Source organism: Hyperoodon ampullatus, assembly GCF_949752795.1.
Source record: "Hyperoodon ampullatus genome assembly, chromosome: 11".
Lineage (NCBI taxonomy): Eukaryota > Metazoa > Chordata > Mammalia > Artiodactyla > Ziphiidae > Hyperoodon > Hyperoodon ampullatus.
Window position 1 is genome coordinate 93,660,741 of NC_136924.1, and position 19,665 is coordinate 93,680,405.

The 19,665-nt window shown below is 37.5% G+C and overlaps 1 protein-coding gene across 5 annotated transcripts in view; it reads left to right on the plus strand.

The window, feature by feature from the left end:
* Positions 1-13,713, plus strand: part of LRP6 (LDL receptor related protein 6) — a gene marked incomplete at its 5' end in the record, with an annotated part of 178,027 nt that extends 164,314 nt beyond the window's left edge. For 3 of the 5 annotated variants that reach the window (XM_079714740.1, XM_079714744.1, XM_079714742.1), the window contains 6 exons: positions 1,655-1,891; positions 2,573-2,683; positions 6,392-6,622; positions 8,266-8,402; positions 9,059-9,156; positions 12,672-13,713. In XM_079714740.1, coding sequence (XP_079570866.1) covers positions 1,655-1,891; positions 2,573-2,683; positions 6,392-6,622; positions 8,266-8,402; positions 9,059-9,156; positions 12,672-12,969 — 1,112 coding nt within the window. In that variant the 3' untranslated portion in view covers positions 12,970-13,713. The remainder of the gene's footprint in view (positions 1-1,654; positions 1,892-2,572; positions 2,684-6,391; positions 6,623-8,265; positions 8,403-9,058; positions 9,157-12,671) is intronic. The other 2 variants (XM_079714741.1, XM_079714743.1) reach the window with 2 other exon arrangements.
* Between the last annotated feature and the right edge of the window lie 5,952 nt (positions 13,714-19,665).

Consider the following 19,665-nt stretch of genomic DNA (forward strand, 5'->3'; position numbering starts at 1 on the left):
ACTGCTGAGGAGAGCTTTTGTTTGCATAGGTTATATTTATCTGTATTTACTGTAGTAGGATTTGAAACCAAGAACTTTAAAAACTATTTGTTAAAAAATAACAGTAATAAACCTTTACATGTTCTCAAGTTAAATCTAAAGCAAAATAATTTTAGTGAGAAATATGGCATTATTTTTACATTTTCGTAAATCTCTAATGTTGGGCTAGATTCTGATGTCTACTTCTGCATTCAGTCTGTTGTAGTACGTAGTTTTGTTGAAGTCCGTGAAGAAATTTGGCCTCATACAGATATGAGGAAAATGGAGGACTATAATATAGCCTTTTCAAATAATTATGTACATTTATCTTGAATTCTACACCAAATCTTGACAAGTGGTCATTTTCTATAGGTTTAGTTGTAATGTGAAATTTGAAACCATATCAGTTCACTTTTCATAGTCTCATGTTGAAATCTGTTAATTTCTTGTGCTCAGAACGGATATTTTACCCATGCACTATTTTGTAACCTTACACCTTGGTCATTTGGAAATATTAGAATTCCACTCAGAAATTCCCAGATCTTCAGATTTTGATGCGTTTCATTATACAGTATCGAAAAAAATAACAATATTACCACCAATCTCATCATAAAAATATTTAAGTACTAGGAGTCTGTCAAGTTTAGTTTTGGATATAGGTCTTCCAAAATTATAATTTCTGATTGAAAGTTCCAGTGTTACAATTTGCCACAGAAGTACAGTGCTCTTGTTTTCCTTGAAATAATTGACTCACTGGTTCATTTTTTTAAAACTTCCTGTCAAATACCCAAGTGCAGATATCGATACTTTATCTGTCAGTTGTTCTTTCACATCAGAAGGGTGTCCCATTTGAGGTTGTGTTTATAGCTCAGAATGCTTTCCCTTAAGAAACCATCATGCTGAGGTATACAACACGAGCCTTATACATGCTTCCCATTTTGTCAGACAGTATTGAGGAGACATGTACTCAAAGAATTGATTTTAATGTAATTAATATTTTTACGGATTCATCAAGAACATTCTTAAATGAAACTGGCTTCCCCAATGCCCCCCACCCCGTATGTATGTGACTATGTAGAATGCAGTGACTGCTCGTACAGTTGGGTACCATTGCCTTGAATCTGCTAAGGTGCCAGGAGTTTTACCCACCATTCCTTTTGTGGCACCAGTGCAAGTGACATGTTAATATTATTATAAAATAGTTTTTTTCAATACCCTGAAAGAGGTCGCATGTTAGGAACCCCCAGGGGTTTGTGGACCATTATTTGAGAACCTCAGGGCTAGAAAAGTTATGAATTCTAAGGTAACTTTAAAATATTTGGAGGTCGATGATTATAGTGATGATTCCTAGGTTATGTGTGAGATTATAACGGATTGCAAATACAGTAATCCTACTTGAATTATAGTATATGAGAAAACTTCTGCCTTATAGTTTTGCAAGCTAGTGAATCTAAATGAAGTACTGTAAAAATTATATTTCTTCTCTGATTCAGTGTGACACTTTACGGATTTTTCTATTATAAAGTGTTTTGTACATGCTAATTATTAAATGGGCTTCACTCAGGTGTAAATGTTTGTACCTCTGTGTGACTATGATTGTGTTTTTGTCACTCCCCTCCCCCTTGTTCATTTGAAGAACCCCCAACATGTTCTCCTCAGCAGTTTACTTGTTTCACGGGAGAAATTGACTGTATCCCTGTGGCTTGGCGGTGCGATGGGTTTACTGAATGTGAAGATCACAGTGATGAGCTCAATTGTCCTGTGTGCTCAGAGTCCCAGTTCCAGTGTGCCAGTGGGCAGTGTATTGATGGTGCCCTGAGATGCAATGGAGATGCCAACTGCCAGGATAAGTCAGATGAGAAGAACTGTGAAGGTATCCGAAATTCCTAGGCCTGGTTATGGAGTCCTTTTTCAATTAAGTTGTTTGAAATTCAGAGTATTGCTTTGGCTCATTCAGTGGTAGATTTGGGGTTTTTCAAGTGTATTTGACTTTATTATTTCTAAACATAGTAGCATTCTAAATTGTTTTAATTCACTTAACATGCGTAAGGTTTATACACGTTAATAAGCTTTGCAAGTTGAGAAATGAGGCCAAAACATTAGACCTTCAGTATGTAAAACCTAGTCCTTGTTTCCAATGAGCTTTCAGTTAGTGGATTTATTTATTACAATGTAAAATAATTTCATATTTTCTTCTTTTATCTGCTAAACTTTAACACAGTAAAAAAACAACCACGACAAAAACAAGAAAAACAAACAAATTCTCTGGAAATTTTTAGTGTCCAGAAATGCATGTAGAATTCTTTAATTCTTGACAAATTATTAGTGAAAGATGAAATTTAGCATAAAGAACAAAATAGGAAATTTTGTGCTGGATTCCTTTGTCTTCTCTTTTCTCTCGACCAGTTGAAATCCCCAGAGAATAATTTGTAAGTTTTCTGTAAAAGTCTGATTTGTTTTTCATTTGCGCCCAGAAAGCACTTTTTGACTTTTGCCAGAGTTTACCTTTACATGGTAGCAAAAATAAGAAAACTATTTGCATTTTTTTCCTTAGTGCTTTGTTTAATTGATCAATTCCGCTGCGCCAATGGTCAGTGCATTGGAAAACACAAGAAATGTGATCATAATTTAGATTGCAGCGACAAATCAGATGAACTGGATTGTTGTAAGTATGACTAAAATCTTGTTTATTACTCTTAAGGGAGAGTTTTTAAAGTACTTTTCCTTTTCTTTATGTGTGAGGTTTACTTACAACCAATATTTCCTTATTAAGAAACAAGTTATTAAGTTAGTTATTTGTACCAGGGATTTCTTACATTTTATACTTAATAATTTCTTAAATACAGTTGTTTTCTTATGTACAAAAGTCTTCACAGAAACATTTAGTAAAGCATCAGAAAAGAATAGTGTTTTGCCAAAACTAAAGTTAGGAAATTCTCAGTTTAGATATGTAGAAATCAATCAGTGGTCTAAACTTAAGAATTTCTGAACATTGGTCCATGTTTAAAATCTCCCATTTTTTTTCTGGGTAATTTTCTACCAGTCTCTCAGTGACTTTAAGAGCTTCCTTAAAATGCAGCCTGAGGATACTTGAGCCACCATACACCCCTAGGTCTAGAGACCTTAGGCTAAATAACCTGTATTTCTTCAGGGTTCATAACTATTGACTAATGTCCTAACATAAAATATATCCCAAGTTGACAAACAGTTCTGAATGGAATTCAGCACAAGCCAGGTCTACCTACCCTGGTTTTGTGGAGTTTAGACAGAACTCATTTTAAAGCTCTTTAATCTTATCAAAGACTTTAAGCTGGTATTTTTACAAAATTCAAATGGGAGACTCACTAAAATTTTTGGAAACTATTCATTTATTCAGCAAACATATGCTGAATACCTGCTGTGTGCTGAGGATGCATGGTACCTGTACCAGTGTTCTCAGAGCCCTCTGTGGTGGGAGGTAATAGTAAGAAGAGGGATTTTAAAGCCAGGCAGAGATGGATTTGAATTCTAACTTCACCGCTTACCAGCAGTTACTTGCTCTTGTTAGGCCTCGGTTCCTCCATCTTTAAAATGAAGATAATATTTAGCATGGCTTTTGTGAGAAAATTAAATGATTTAATGTATGTAAAATATACAGCTTGGCTCATAGTAGGTACTTGATAAAGGAGTGTGGTAAATGATATTAAATGTGCTGTAATAGACATCTATACAAGGATTAGCACAAAGAAGAGAGTAGTCAGATCTTTAGGAATGAAGATGGGGTTCATCAGGGAAAACGTCTTAGAAAAATGGTGCATAAGGTTGGTGGGTGTTGGTCAGTGAATAGCGTTACTTATGCGGATAAGTGGAGAGATTGCATTCCAGGCAGAGGGACTGTCCTGTCCTGCTCAAAACCAGAGTGAAACAGGCACCTTTGAGAAGTTACATGTCAATTGGACTGCCAAAATACAGGCTCCTATCTTGAGGGGTGTCAGCTGGAGATAGCATATGTAAAGGTGAGATCACGAAGGGTTTTGCTTTTCCTCTAAAGAGTCTAGACAGTATTCCAGAATAATGGAGAGCCATTGAAAGCTTAAGTGAAGGACTGGCATGGCTACATAATTGTGAAAGCTGTAAAGCAGATGCATTGGAGGTGATAAGTTTATGGCAGGGGACTTTTTTAGATTGGTTTTAGATGTGAAAATTTTTTGACCACATCAAGAGGAATACAAAGATGTGAGTACACACAATTGAAAGTGTCTACAACAGTATTTACCTATATTGTGTGGAACGCATTCTGAAGTTTTCTGTTTCAAAATGCTGGTTTCAACCCACTAAGTTGTTTTTACCATCTAATGCCTTGCAGCCTATGATTTTAAAATGCTTTGGAGGCTATTGTAGTTCCAGCAGAAGACGGTGGAGGTCTAAATCAAGGGGAGCAGTGGTGGTGGAAAGGAGGGAGGGGATAGATTTCAAAGTTATTCCAGAAATAGAATAAAAAGAGTTTGGTAACCACTTAGAGTTGATAAGTCTAGGTTGACTCACAGGTTACCTCACTGAGTGACTGGAGTCATAGACTAGAGTATATGGCAGAGACCAAGAACCCAAGTATCATTTTGTATCTTGACTGTGGATGTCATGTTTAGCTGATGTAGATTTTTAATTAGTTTATTTTTGTTTTAAATTTAATTTAAATTCCTTTAATTTGCTACAGGTGCCATCATTTATTTATGATCTACCTTACCCCTGGAATCTAGGAAACATTGACAAATGATGGTGACTATGAGTCCAGTTTGGATTATGTTGCATTAAAGTTGCCCATTGGGTATCTTATTGTAGCTATTCAGAAAGTTAACTATATGAGTCTGTAGCTCAAGAGAGAGAGATGGGCTTTTTAGTTTATTAATGTTAATTACAGCTGAGGCAGTAGACGAAATCTCCCAGGGAGAGTAAGCAGCGGAGGAAAATAGCAGGTGGTAAACAGAACTCTGGGAAGCACCTGCACTTGAGGCAGACAGAAGAGAATGAAGCCAACAAGAGGAAACAGAACAAATAATCAGATGGTAAAACTGAGAGAGTGGCATCTTGGAAGGATCAGGCATTTTTGAGAAGAAAACAGGAGTCAGCAATATCGAATGTATAGAAATGTCAGTGAGAAGAAGAGTTTATTGACTATGGCAAATGGGAGAACTTTGACCTTTGCAGACTAGTTTCATTGTGGTAGTGAGGACAGAAGTCTAATTTCAGTGAGTTAAGATGTGACCCAGAGACTAAGAACTGGAGATGGTGAGTGTAAACTGTTCTTTCTTGAAGGTTGGCGTTAGAAAGGAATGCCAGTGCACTGAAAAAGAATGAGAAAGATGGGCTGTTGCTCACAAGAACTAAGGAGTCTGTGCCTCAGAGTCCCTAGGTGATAATATGGGACTGGCAGCCCCTACATATTGTGTAACTTAGTGATGTTGTTTTTTCTCATTTCTTGGATTTAATCATAGGGTGAGTTAGCTATGTGGATGGGTTCTTTTGAGGCAAGATGAAGCAGAAGGAAGGTTTTTAAAGGATCTGCAATTGTGAAATATAGTCTGACTATTCAGAATGGAAGGCTTTTTCCTTCTGAATAGAAGAGTAATGCTCTGAATCTGATGAGCCCTTTTGCTATTTTCCTCTACCTCTAATATTGATGCCCTCTGCTTCTAAAGCCTCAGATAGCTCAGGGATTCCATGAATATAGATGCCATGGGCATCTCATGCTCTGGCTTTTCTTTCTGAGTCCTCGGGTACTCAAGTATCAGAGACTTTATATTCCTTGCCCTCAGGCAACTAGACTCCCCCTTAAGGTAGCAGTATATTGGGCCTGAGAGCTAATGCTCATCTGTAGCTTCTACTTTCTCTTCACCAGGCCTAACTGTCACTTTTCAGACCTAAAATCAAGCTCAGAGCTGATTTTGTCTTCTTTACCATTCCAGGTAAAACATTTGATGACTTTTCCAGGTCCATCCCTTCTGACCCTAAAATTTTCTCTGAAATTCCAAAGTAACCTTATTGATTTTTATGATATACAGAATGAACTAGGATAGATTTTATCTATATATGTGGTTTTAAGCTTCTTAATGGTGTTTAAATCTATAATTAACACTTTTGTTATTGATTTACAGTTATACTTCCCAATGTATTGCTCTATGTCTGTTTTCACTTAAGGATAATTTGTTTTGATTCCTAACAATGACGTTTATGTATATATCCATGGGGCATGATGTATATGTATTCATAAAAGAGAAAAGTGTTTATGAGTTGTCTTCATTAGCCTCACATTCTGCTTGCAAGCCCTCTTTTTAATTACTATTTTGAACCTACAGTTGTTTTTCCATTATATAATTGTACTGCATTCCCATTTTAGATCCAACTGAGGAGCCAGCACCACAGGCCACCAATACAGTTGGTTCAGTTATTGGAGTAATTGTTACCATTTTTGTGTCTGGAACCATATACTTTATTTGCCAGAGGATGTTGTGTCCACGTATGAAGGGCGATGGGGAAACCATGACTAATGACTATGTAGTTCATGGACCAGCTTCTGTGCCCCTTGGTTATGTGCCACACCCAAGCTCTTTGTCAGGATCCCTTCCAGGTGAGCTGAGACTGATCCATTGAGAATCAAGTCTTGGGTCCTGGCAAGATTGCCACGTTTCCATTATGGAAACAGAATACTGCCTACAGTCTATGTCCACGTAGACCGCTTTGGGTTTAAACAGTTATAAGAACAAATGTTCTCTTTTACTTTTAGCACCTTCTCTTTACACAGAAGTCCTTAGGTATGGTTTGGTAGAAATTGCCAAAGGATATAAAGCAAATATATGTACATACAAGCATTTATATATAATACATTTACTGCATATACTGGTTTTCTGGATGTGCTCTACTGAAAATGAATCAACTGGTCATTTGGTGAAAAGAATCATAAACCACAGTTCTTTAGGTTGGTTCACTACCAAGAGACCTCAGTACTACTGAGCCCAGGAATTAAACGAGGCCAAGAAATGGATGAAGATTCCTTTTCAGCAAACAGAGATTTAGAAATACCTGAGTGATAGCAGGGAGGTATATATCATCTTATGTTTTCTCCTAACTTAGGTGATGACAGTGGGAGTAGGTTTCGTTCAAACATAGCCAAGTTGCCAGATGTTCGATACTTGGGAGAGACCATATTGCTCTAGGGACGTACAGCTTTCTTTTCTTTTTTTTTTAAAATAAATTTATTTATTTTTGGCTCCGTTGGGTCTTCGTTGCTGCGAGTGGGCTTTCTCTAGTTGTGGCGAGCGGGGGCCACTCTTCGTTCCTGTGCGCGGGCTTCTCATTGCGGTGGCCTCTCCCGCTGTGGAGCACGGGCTCTAGGCGCGCGGGCTTCAGTAGTTGTGGCTCGCGGACTCCAGAGCACAGGCTCAGTAGGTGTGATGCACAGGCCTATCTGCTCCGCGGCATGTGGGATCCTCCCAGCCCAGGGCTCGAGCCCGTGTCCCCTGCATTGGCAGGCGGATTCTCAACCACTGCACCATCAGGGAAGCCCCAGCTTTCTTTTCAATGCATTTTGGTACCCTCAGTGAAAAGAAGCCTTTCTTGTGATGAATATGGAGAAAGAGATACCAGGCCAAGAGCCCTGTGAAAATAAGAACTTATTCTGGCTGTTAACTCGAAGGAAACATGTGATTTTTAAAACTGTTAATGATTCCTTGTTACCATACCTAACTTTGTTAGTGGAATTTGGGAAGTCACTTTGAAAAAATGGAATTTCTTCTTTAGCATTGTAGTTGTGATTCCAGCAACATTTGCATCCAGTAGATAAAGCAATAATCTTCCATACAGTGAGTTTATGCCCTTAAAAATGGGTTTAGTTTTCCTTTGAGCAGATCTATTACTTAGTCTGCCCTGCTTTGCAGCCTCCACTCTCCACAGTTCTTTCTTTCTCAGATCCTCTAAGAGGTTGAAAACCTCTCAGTTTGAAGAGCTCTGCTTCCATTCTGGGGAAGAGGAAGGGCTGGGAGCTATTCTTGTCCTTGTTCTAGGCCAGCTCTCAGTGGAAGTGTCCACTTCTAGGGAACATTTGTTTCTCTTTTCCTTTAAGTGTTTTCAATTATTATTGGGGAAAGAGGGCATAAATTGTTTTAAAGCCAAACTATTTGACTATTGGTATTTGTAATTCTAGTACTGAATAAAATTATTTCATGCATTTTTATAGACCTTATTCAACTTCAGTATTATCCTCCTTCATTTTAGGAATGTCTCGAGGTAAATCAATGATAAGCTCCCTCAGTATCATGGGGGGAAGCAGTGGACCCCCTTATGACCGAGCTCATGTCACAGGAGCATCGTCAAGTAGTTCTTCAAGCACCAAAGGCACTTACTTCCCTGCAGTAAGCAGTCTGTTTTCCTTTGTTCACTTTGAATACTAAGATAAACAGGATCTTAGATTTTTAACTTATTTAAATGTGGGTACTCAGTGATGGTAATATAAAAAGTTTTTTAGTATAGAATTTACGTATATAAGGCTCAAAGGATTTACTACCACGTGAGCACTTAGAAATCTTTCTTTAAGTTTACTGTGTAGCAACCAGCATATTTGAAAACACTGACATTAATTTCATATACTGGGTAAAAGTAGAACTATTGAATAGTACCTCCTGAGAGGCTAAGGACCTTCATTCCATGACCTCCCAAGAGAAGAAGCACACCTGGTATTTCTCCTAAGTCAGTAATTTTTCTCTAAACATTTATAATTTTAAAAACTCAGAACCCAGTTGTGCTATACTTAAACCAGTGACTTGTAGATTACAGATTCCCTTCTCATCACCTTGTGCTATTCAGCCATAATGAAATTGTGTCTTGGGGGGTGGAGAGCCACAGTCCTGAAGTACTATTTTAGGTCAAATCTTTGAAACAGGATTGTGCTACTCTTGTAATGGAAAGGAATATGAACAGAGATGAAGGAAAAGAAGTTGAAAAAAGGCTAATAGTCTCTGTCTGGAATAGACTATTCTTATTTCAATAATTTGATTATTTTTCCTTTTAGATTTTGAACCCTCCGCCATCCCCGGCCACAGAGCGATCACATTACACTATGGAATTTGGTTATTCTTCAAACAGTCCTTCCACTCATAGGTCCTACAGGTAATACACATCCTCCACCAGTATAAATCGAAGTATTTATTAGAAGCAAGTATTCTAGTTGTGAGTTTGCTGTAGCCCTGAATGAATAGATGATGGTCACCAAGAGAGAACAGGCATCTTGTCTTGGTAATGCTGATATTGCCCCTACCACAAATCCTTTTCTTTCAGGCCATTATACTTTTTTAAAATTGAAGTATAGTTGATGTACAATACTATATAAGTTACAGGTGTACAGTATAGTGGTTCACAATTTTTAGGGGTTATACTCCATTTATAGTTATTATAAAATATTGGCTATTCCCTGTGTTGTACAATATATCCTTGTAGCTTATTTTATACCTAAAAGATTATACCTCTTATTCCCCTGCCCCTAAATTGCCCCTCCCCACTTCTCTCTCCCCAGTAGTAACCACTAGTTTGTTCTCTATATCTGTGGGCCTGCTTCTTTTTTGTTATATTCACTAGTTTGTTGTATTTTTTAAATTCCACATATAATTGATACCATACAGTATTTGTCTTTCAATGTCTGACTTATTTCACTTAGCTCAATACCCTCCAAGTCCATCCATGTTATTGCAAATGGCAAAATGTCTTTCTTTTTTTATGGCTGAATAGTATTCCGTTTTGTGTGTGTGTGTGTGTGTGTGTACCACATCTTCTTTATCCATTCATGTGTTGATGGACACTTAGGTTGCTTCCATATCTTGGCAATTGTAATAATGCTGCTGGGAACATTGGGGTGCACATATCTTTTCGAATTAGTGTTTCCATTTTTTCAGATATATACCCAGGAGTGGAATTGCTGGGTCATATGATAGTTCTATTTTAGTTTTTTGAGAAACCTCCATACTGTTTTCCACAGTGGCTGCATCAATTTGCATTCCCACTAACAGTATACAAGGGTTCCCTTTTCTCTACATCCTGCCAGCATTTGTTATTTGTGTTCTTTCTGATGATAGCCCTTCTGACAGGTGTGAAGTGATAGCTCATTGTGGTTTTGATTTGCATTTTGCTGATGATAGCAATGTCAGGCATCTTTTCATGTGCCTGCAGGCCATCTGCATTTCCTCTTTGGAGAAATGTCTGTTTGGGTCTTCAGGGCACTATACATTTTTTAAAGAGAGTCAAAAATGCTGTCTTTTAAAGTATTAAGGTAGAGCCCCCAGGCTTTGGCAGTATTCTAAGGAAGTTACCCCCAAAGTGACTTGATTGCAAAATAGGTTACTGCTGAGGTTAGGTTTGATTGATAGTCTTCAGTGGAATATTGGGATAAAACTAAGGTTGGGAGCATTTCGAGAACTCTAAAACAGCAGGAGTATTAAGGGAACAGAATTTGAGAAAAGTTGAGAGAAGCTTAAGTTCACCTCTTGCTTACATATGTTATTACACTCTGGAACGAAAAGTTTCTCATATAGTTGCATGGAATAAATCATGACTCACTAAAATAACTGAAATGTATTTGTAAGCCAGAAATGGGGGGATTATGCCTTTGTGCTGATTCGTGAGGCTGTAGAGCATAGGGACGAGCAAGTTAAGTCCTAGTGTGTCATCTTCTGTCTTATTCGAGAGGCCAGCGGAAAGTCCAAAACTTACACTCTCTCGTCACTTAGCACCCAGTGTTTATTGGCATCCCTCAAGTGCCTGTTGTCTTCGAGATCAGGTGTTTCCTAGCATTCCAGTCAGATTGCCCTGATATATAACCTTATAGATGTGTAGAAAGCAAGTGGAAATTGTTTATAGTATCTCATTCACAATTCTCATTTCAGTTTATGGATAAGATAGGCTTGGCTCTGAACTGATTGTTTTTATGTTTTATTATAAATGTTGCTTTCCCTACCACAGGTTTGTTCTAAAAAGCCAAATAGAAAGGCAGAAAATTGAAAAAACGAAAGACCTAAAATTTTACTTTTAAAAAATTAATTTCCTTAAATTGAATAAAACACTGTTTGGTTCAAGTAAACATAATTGCATCAAAAACAATTCTTATTTAACCATTTCCCACATCTCAAATTAAGCCCAGTTTATTTCTTCAGAGTGAAACTTTTTATCATTTGTTGAAACTTTTGTCTAACTTAAAGTTTGCGGAACTTAAAAGAATTTTGTTAATTCTGTTTCCTTTCGTTCTCTCCTCTTTTTGTTTCTCTCCCATGAAAATGGAATTTGGGCCTTTTAAATATAGAGCCAAGAAATTTCTCCAAGGCTCGCCACCTGATTGGACAGAAAGATAAGACCTAAAAAATACTATGACATCATGTCAGTACTGGTAGTAAAAATGCTTGAGAACCTGCTTGGCAGGTCATGTAACTTTTGGTCTCTTGCAGCCATTTCTTTTCATACCACTGAGGGCTTACCTCACATGGCTTTTATCCTGAGGTGTTGTTATCTGGCACTTTGTATCGCTAGGTATTTTATAAATCGTTACTTCAGTTTTACACTTGCTCTTGCCCTACTCTTACAGTCATTTTGTCTGATGGGAAAGCATATAAATCTTGATTGAGATAAATATGAAATAAGATCAGCTTTACTATATTTAGACTATGAATGGTATAAGAAGTTATAGATAGAAGTAGAAATGATAGAAAAGCCAGCAATTTGTCAGCTCTTATTTTCACTAGTACACTTCTCTCTTTCCAGTGCCTTTTTCTTTAGTTAGCCACGCTATAGACTTGACTTAACAGCTATAGATTACTTGAAAAGGTAGCTTAAAAGGTGTAAAAAATAAATTAGGACTCTGAAATACATATTAGAAAATTCACTGGTCCTGTATGGATACCTAGAATTTATCATTTTGATGTTCAGTTAGAGCCACTCTTATGACAATATGCTTGTCTACATACAGGGAATCAACAATCCTTCCCCCAACCCACAGCAATTTCCCTTTGCTGATAGTAATAATAATGGGATAGATAAGCTCCTTAGGCTGTCTACCAAAATTCAGCCTGGCTTGTACAGTATTTGAGTTGTAAAGAGAGAGTGAAGTCTTCAGACATCATTAAATTATTCATCAGGTAAATCATAGATCGTTTAAGGAGTATTGAGAGAATGCTAACGTGTTTGAGTAATATAAGATAATAAAGACCCATTCTTCTCACAGATCATGGAGAGCCAGAAATTGGTGAGGTCCACTATATAGACTAAATCCAAAATGTATAACTGAGAGATTTTCCAAAGATGACCATTAAATACAACTTTGAATAGTTCTTTTTTATTCTATGATACAGGGTAACTTAAAGATACAAGCGCACACCCAGAGGCTAGAATGGGTTCACCTCTGCATTCCCATTCTATCCACTTTTAATTGCTTCTAATCACATTTTATCTACAAATATGAAACACATGCTATCTTCCTCCTCCAATCTGCCATGGAAAACTGCCTCTTGGTTGGTGCAGCCTTAAATTGTAGTAGCTTATCGTCTTGCAGGTGAGGTTTGCGTTTAATACTTCTGTATTCTGATAGAGAAAACCACCTCTCCAGAAGTTTGACTCAGCCTCTCCTGATTTTCTCCCTATGCCAGCTACAGGCCACACAGTTACCGGCACTTTGCACCGCCCACCACACCCTGCAGCACAGATGTTTGTGACAGTGACTACGCTCCCAGTCGGAGAATAATGACCTCAGTGGCCACAGCCAAGGGCTACACTAGTGACTTGAACTATGACTCAGAGCCTGTGCCTCCGCCTCCCACGCCCCGAAGCCAGTACTTGTCGGCAGAAGAGAACTATGAAAGCTGCCCACCTTCTCCATACACAGAGAGGAGCTACTCTCATCACCTCTACCCACCGCCGCCCTCTCCCTGTACAGACTCCTCCTGAGGAGCGGCCCTCCTCCTCTGACTGCCTCCCACACGAAAGTGTAAACACGAATTCGGTTGAGATCTGGAGGGGGGGAGGGAGCTCTTCGAGAAGGGTGAGGCAGACCATGTACAGATAAAAATTATAAATGGGGTAGGGCATACTGGAGATATTTGTACAGAAGGAAAAGATATTTATATATTTTCTTAAAACAGCACATTTGCTGCTTGTGCCATAAAAATTTGTATAAAAAATAAATTTGTACTAAAAGTTTTATTTTTGCAAACTAAATACACAAAGCATGCCTTAAACCCAGTGAAGTGACTGAGTACAAAGGAAACAGGAATAATAAAGGCATCACTGACCAGGAATGTCTGGGCTTTATTGATACCAAAAAAAAAAGAAGAAGAAAAGAAGAAAAAAATTAAAGTCCATCTCAGAGCAGCAAACTATAGATACTTGGAAGTAGCCAAATGGCCTTCATGTTAACTAACATTTGAAGGCCAGCAGATTTAAGAAATGAAAGGAAAAAAAAAATTAATACTAACTTTGGATAAAGGGCTTTGTTTTCTCTAGGAATCCAACAATTTTATCGAGGAAGATAGATATTTATAAAAATCCATTTGGGGTGCTGCTGTTGTGGGAGAGATCAGCTGTCTGGTGAGATGCTATGGGGCCGTTGGTTGTGCAAGTCTTCCGTCCCTACCTTAAAACTCACCCCTCTGTCATATATTAATTTTTTCCCCTGGGCGTTTTCACCTTGCTTCCTCCCCTAGCAGTATTGTAGGGTATTTTGCCAAAATACCATAATTTATTCACAGTTTTTTATCTGAGGATTGATAAAATGGAATTTTCTAAATTAAGGTTTCATTTTAATATTTCTACTAGCTCCATACCCCCGTCAGCTTAGCTCTTCATTTGGACTGCTGTGTTCGCATAATGATCAAAGGTTAGACATGTTATTGCTCCTCTTTACTTCCAAGATTGTTTTAATGCTCATTAAAATGTCTTTTTACAACACATATAGAAAATGTTTAAGAGTTACAAATTTAACCATTAAGTTTTTGTTGTAAATTAATCATATATCCTTGCAGTACTTTCAGCATATAATATCACAGTATGAAATCATTTTTATATGTATCTTTCCTAGTAAAACATTTAAATATGTTCCGGTTAGAGACAATCTATTTAAAAAGAGAATTTTTTGTTATCGTTGGGTTTTCCCTTTATTAACTGTTGGTGACATTTTCATGTTCTTTAGGCCAATTTTTCTCAGAATGATCTCTCCATACATACCTCTTCTAATGTGTGACATGAGTTTAATATCTTTCTGTTACCTAATGTGAATGTTAGATTTTTTTCAAATTATCCATGAATTATTCTTATAATCACCTCATATATTTTTTATGTGTCTTCCCTCTTATTCCATGATGGATTAAGACGATTTAACAAATTTAACAATATGGATTACATGAGAAGGCAAACTGTTAGCTTCTCAGTTGTCAGAACTTGGGTGGAGGGGAATATTGGAAGGCTCTTATGTAATCTGCCTGACCTGTGTGGTACTGGGGCTGCTTCATCTTCAGCTCTCAGGGCTGACCTGTGGAATGATTCTAGCACTGCTCTGCCACCTTGCCAGAAGTTGGTTTCCTGCTTTTTACATGTTTCCGAAATTTCTCTGCTAAAGTTGAATGTGTTTTTAAACTAATGTAGTTTTACCTTAACAGATGTTGGTCAGTTGTTATCGAATGATTTTTTTTTTTTAATTCTGTTTTGTTGAGGCCTCTCTGGATCTCAGGACCGAAGAGAAAACAGTGGAAGAAGGGATTCAGAATTTTGGTAGAGGTGAACTAACTGTTTAAGCAATTTAAAAATATACCTAAGTAAGCTTTTTAAAGAGAAAAAAACACAGTTTCAGAGTAATGCTTATATTATTGGGAGTACCTTGTATGAATCAGGTGCACTTGATTTTGCGTATAAATAAATGGTAATCCATTAGTATCCTGCATTTCAGTCAGGCGAGTGTTAACTCTTCCTGTTGATGGAACAGAGTGCTCAAGTTCTAACAAAATGGACATTGAAGTTGCGTTCTGTGACACACAAGGGCGCTTGATGCTCAAATGAAGATGGAAAGGTTAGCAATAACTGGGTATCACTTAGAATTTGAGAATTCTGTATGTTTACATTTTTTAATGTGCATCTTTATCTGGTGGGCTTCCCATGTGGAAACTTGCACTATAATGAACTAAGAAGAATATTGCCTTGTTATATCTCAGTTCAAGTGCTTGTACTGCGATGGCAATGGCCTCTTCTTGCAAAATACTAATTTGTGTGCCAATTTGTTTGAAATTATTTGAAGGCAGTTCAGCTGAATCTCAGAATCCTCTTTCTTGGTATTTGAGATGGATTCTTAACATTTTGGGGAGTACCTTTCAATGAGAATTGTCAAAATTCAGGAAAGATTTATTGACCCTCAGATTATATGGACAGTTAAGCTTAAAAGTAGACTATCTTGATTATTAAACACAAGATCTTTAATTGGAAGATAAAAAATTAATATATGAGGGCACAAATCAGGGGAAAAAGGGAAAAAGTGTTTTGAATTTGGAGTATTGCTAGATTCAACATCCATGCTGGGGGGCAATGAATAAAATTTCATTATATTCCTTAAATGCAAAAGTATTCATTGTGACTGTATGGCGTGAAGTACGCCCATTACTGATGTCATTAAAATTATCTGAGAATTGAACTTCAGCATAGCGTGCTTTCTGTGCCCTGTAGTAAGCTATTCTTCACTGAAGTGGTCTTTTATAATTCTGAACTTTTATAATCTTGAACTTGGCTCCTGCTGAGCCCTGGTTTTCTGAACAGTGGCCCAAAGGATTTTGTTGCTTATATCAGATAATGGCATATTCACAACGTAAAAAACAGTTAAGGCATAGAATTTTCTCAATATTAATTTTTCTTTCAGGAAATTTTGTTATGCCTCTGACACTTGCTATAACTCTTCTAACTAGCATATCATGAGATATTATATGTTTAGCAGAAATTATCATTATTTTAATTTTAATATAAAAATACTTTGTGATGTACCACCAAGAGCTTATCTGACCCTTCAATAAGTTTGAGAACAGATATTCTAAAGGGTTGATACGTATTTAGAAATGAAGTCTTCACAGTACATTTTCATCTAATATAGGCCAGTAATTGGGGGTGGGAGCTTTTGAGCAGTAAAATTTTAAGATGATTGAGGATTGTATGTTTTCATCATTTAAAAATACTCCAAAGTCAATCATTTGTATACAACCAACTCATTTGATATTAAGACATTGTTAAGGTATAAAAATAGCCACCATCCTTATTAGGTAGCAGTTAGTTTGGAGGGAAAATTTTTTTGTTTTGCTGTAAAAGCTCATTAATGAAGAATACTTCACATAGGGTTAGTAACTGTGACTTAATCTGTTAATGAACTGTATATATTTATGTGACCTGATAGCAGTAATCATAGTATAGAGACTACTTACTTTTGGTACAAAAGAAAGGCTTGCCTTAAACAAGCAAACCTGGCTCTGCGATAGGTCTGCTGCTATTGTTTCTCTGTCAAGTCCTGTGCCTCGACTAGATTCTTAAAAGTGTAGTTTTTGTTTTTTTGTTTTTGCGGTACGCGGGCCTCTCACTGTTGTGGCCTCTCCCGTTGCGGAGCACGGGCTCTGGACCCGCAGGCTCAGCGACCATGGCCCGCGGGCCCAGCCGCTCTGCGGCATTTGGGATCTTCCCGGACCGGGGCACGAACCCATGTCCCCTGCATCGGCAGGCGGACTGTCAACCACTGCGCCACCAGGGAAGCCCAAAAGTGTAGTTTTCAAAATTGCTTTATCTCTTGCAGGGGGAAACTTGTCACTTCATTGATTTGCATGCCATAAAAACAGCATGTTGGTTATTACCATTACACATCTAACAAGATTCAGAAACAAAAATCTTGGCCTTTCCCCCCCCCCCAAGTATGTCAAACTTTTAATAAGCGCAGTACTTCATTCTGAATAATGACATGAATAGTATGTCTGGAGTGTGGGTATGAATATGTGATTATCAGATGGCTGACAAATGTTTGAGCATCAGTAAATGAGACTGTACACTAAGTGTAGACATGGACTGAGTCTTAAAGAAGTTCATAATCAAGCATTGTTTAAAACATGTTCTCAGAATTCTTAAACTCAAGAAATTTAATTTTATTTGGTACCCCTTTCCTTATCCCAAGCCTAAAATGAACCAAGAGAAATAACAGATGATTTTTACAAAGTACTAGTAGCATATGGTTGGTTTCTGACTTCTGGGATTGCATCATTTCACAATAGGCTCAAAATTTAGCTTTTGAAATTCTCAAACTTTTAAAGGACTTTGGACCCTAAAGCATAACATTTTACTGTTATAATTTTAAAAGATTTTTAAAATTGTGAACCATATACTCAGGATATTTGTTTGATTGGATTCTGCCTTTTGTTAAACTAAGCCTATACCTGAGCGGAGAGGGAGGTAGATTTTTCGGTTAATCTAGATGATTTAGAATGAAATTACTGACCTCATCCTTCTTCAGTCAAGGTAAACTTTATGGTGTTTTGTTTTTGGTGTTTTTTTTTTCATAAGGCATTCTTAAACTATTCTTAAGTTATTGCTGAAAAAAATCATCATGACTCTACAGGTAGAATTATAAACTAAATGGTATCTTGTACTCAGAAGTGGAATATAGCCTTACAAAAACTAACTTTTAGATTTCCCATTACTTAGGGTTTGCCCAGTAGTTAACACCAAAGAATTATACAATGTGCTTTTGCTTAACTGTCCATTCTTTTTTAAAAAGAAAGAATTTTTTTAAATTATTAACAAAATTTTTTAAATCAAATATAAGGGCAGGGATATAGATAAATATTTAGATAGATAGAGAGATGTATATGTCTCTCTAAATATCAATGCCTAAATATGAATATTAAAAAGAAAATAAAGCAAAGAAAGTCTAATTAAACCTAACATTACATGAAATTAAGTATCTGGGCTTAGTTGAGGACATTTTATTATAATAAGAGTAAAGAGGATACTGAGATGCTTAAGCTGGACTAGCCTTATTTGCAAGTGAAGGATCTGGTGCTGCTTTCAGATGTTTTATCCTCTGTGTTTTTAAATTTTTTCTTAAGCTTTAATCTTCGTCATTGTCTTAAAGTCAGCTGGTGTTTCTTGTTCATGGACTTTGGTACGATGGTGCTTTGCAAGGATGTATTTATATTTTAATGACCAACATTTGGTCAGCCCTTGTCCACTATTCACTTCCCCCTTTTTGTAAAATAAGTGCTTTAATTTTAAACTGTATAAAAATACCTTGTATAAATCCCCTTTTTGATTATTACAATAAGTTGAGTTGTAACAAATGAAATGTTGATTTTTATAATAAAACAGTGGAAAATACAAGTGTCATTTCTTCAGCAAGAAATTAAAACAGTTGATTGTGCTTTGCTATGATATATGAATGTTGTGTTTCAGACACAACAAAACCCACCTTTATTGTTTGCATTTCAAATAAAATACAACTTTGGAAGAGAGGTTTGAGAACGGCTGTTGCTTAGTGCAATGCTGACAATACCTGTGATTGGGAACAGAATAAGGAAAAGTTGGGTCTGCTTACCCACTGCACAGCAAAGCCAATCTACTGTTACTGGGTTGTGGTGAAGGAAAGTACAGCATTTATTTGCAGGGTGCCAAGCAAGAAGAATGGGCAGTTTGTGCTCAAAAGACCCAAACTCCCTGATAGCTTTCAGGAAAGAGTTTTTTTAAAGGCAGCATTTGGGGTAAGAGCTGCAAGGTGCATGACTTTCTTCTGATTGGTTGGTGGTAAGGTAACAGAGTGGTGTTTCAGGAATCTTTATCATTAACCTTGTGGTTCTAGCCAGTCTGGGTTCTACATGCTTGTGGTTAGCATGTAGTCACCATTCTCTACTTGGGTTGGGGGGCTGGGAATCTTAGTTTCTATGAACAGCTCAAAGATACGCATCAGGTTGTTAGGTATATCCCCTGAGAAGGAACTAGGATTCTGTTTTACCACTGAACTATTATCATTGCTTTTCTTGCTTAACTGCTTTTCCTTTGTTTCTGAATTCCCTCTCTTCCCTAATTAGTAGGAACTCTGGGAAGGCATAGGAGACTAAAGCCTTTTTCTACAAACAAGAAACAGGAGACAGGAGGGCTTTTGTGCTCAGGAGGGCCCCACAGGGTCCTGCTCAGTTTCACAATTTGTGCTTCTGATTGCTCTTGTTTTTTTGTTTCTCTTTTTTTTTGCGGTACGCAGGCCCTTCACTGTTGGGGCCTCTCCTATTGCCAAGCACAGGCTCCGGATGCGCAGGCTCAGCGGCCATGGCTCACGGGCCCAGCCGCTCCGCGGCATGTGGGATCCTCCCAGACCAGGGCACGAACCTGTGTCCCCCGCATTGGCAGGCGGACTCTCAACCACTGCGCCACCAGGGAAGCCCTGCTCTTGTTTTTATAAACTCCTGGAAGGAGTCCTGATGTGGCCTCTGAGCCACCCCCTTCTCCTCCTCCTAATTATCTTTAAAAATGAACTTGCTTTTCCTGGTGCAGAACCCAGTATTATATGATGATATCGAAAGGTAGCAGAATATACCACTGCAAAATATGCCACTTTGGCATCTTGATTGTTTTGATCTGTAGGTA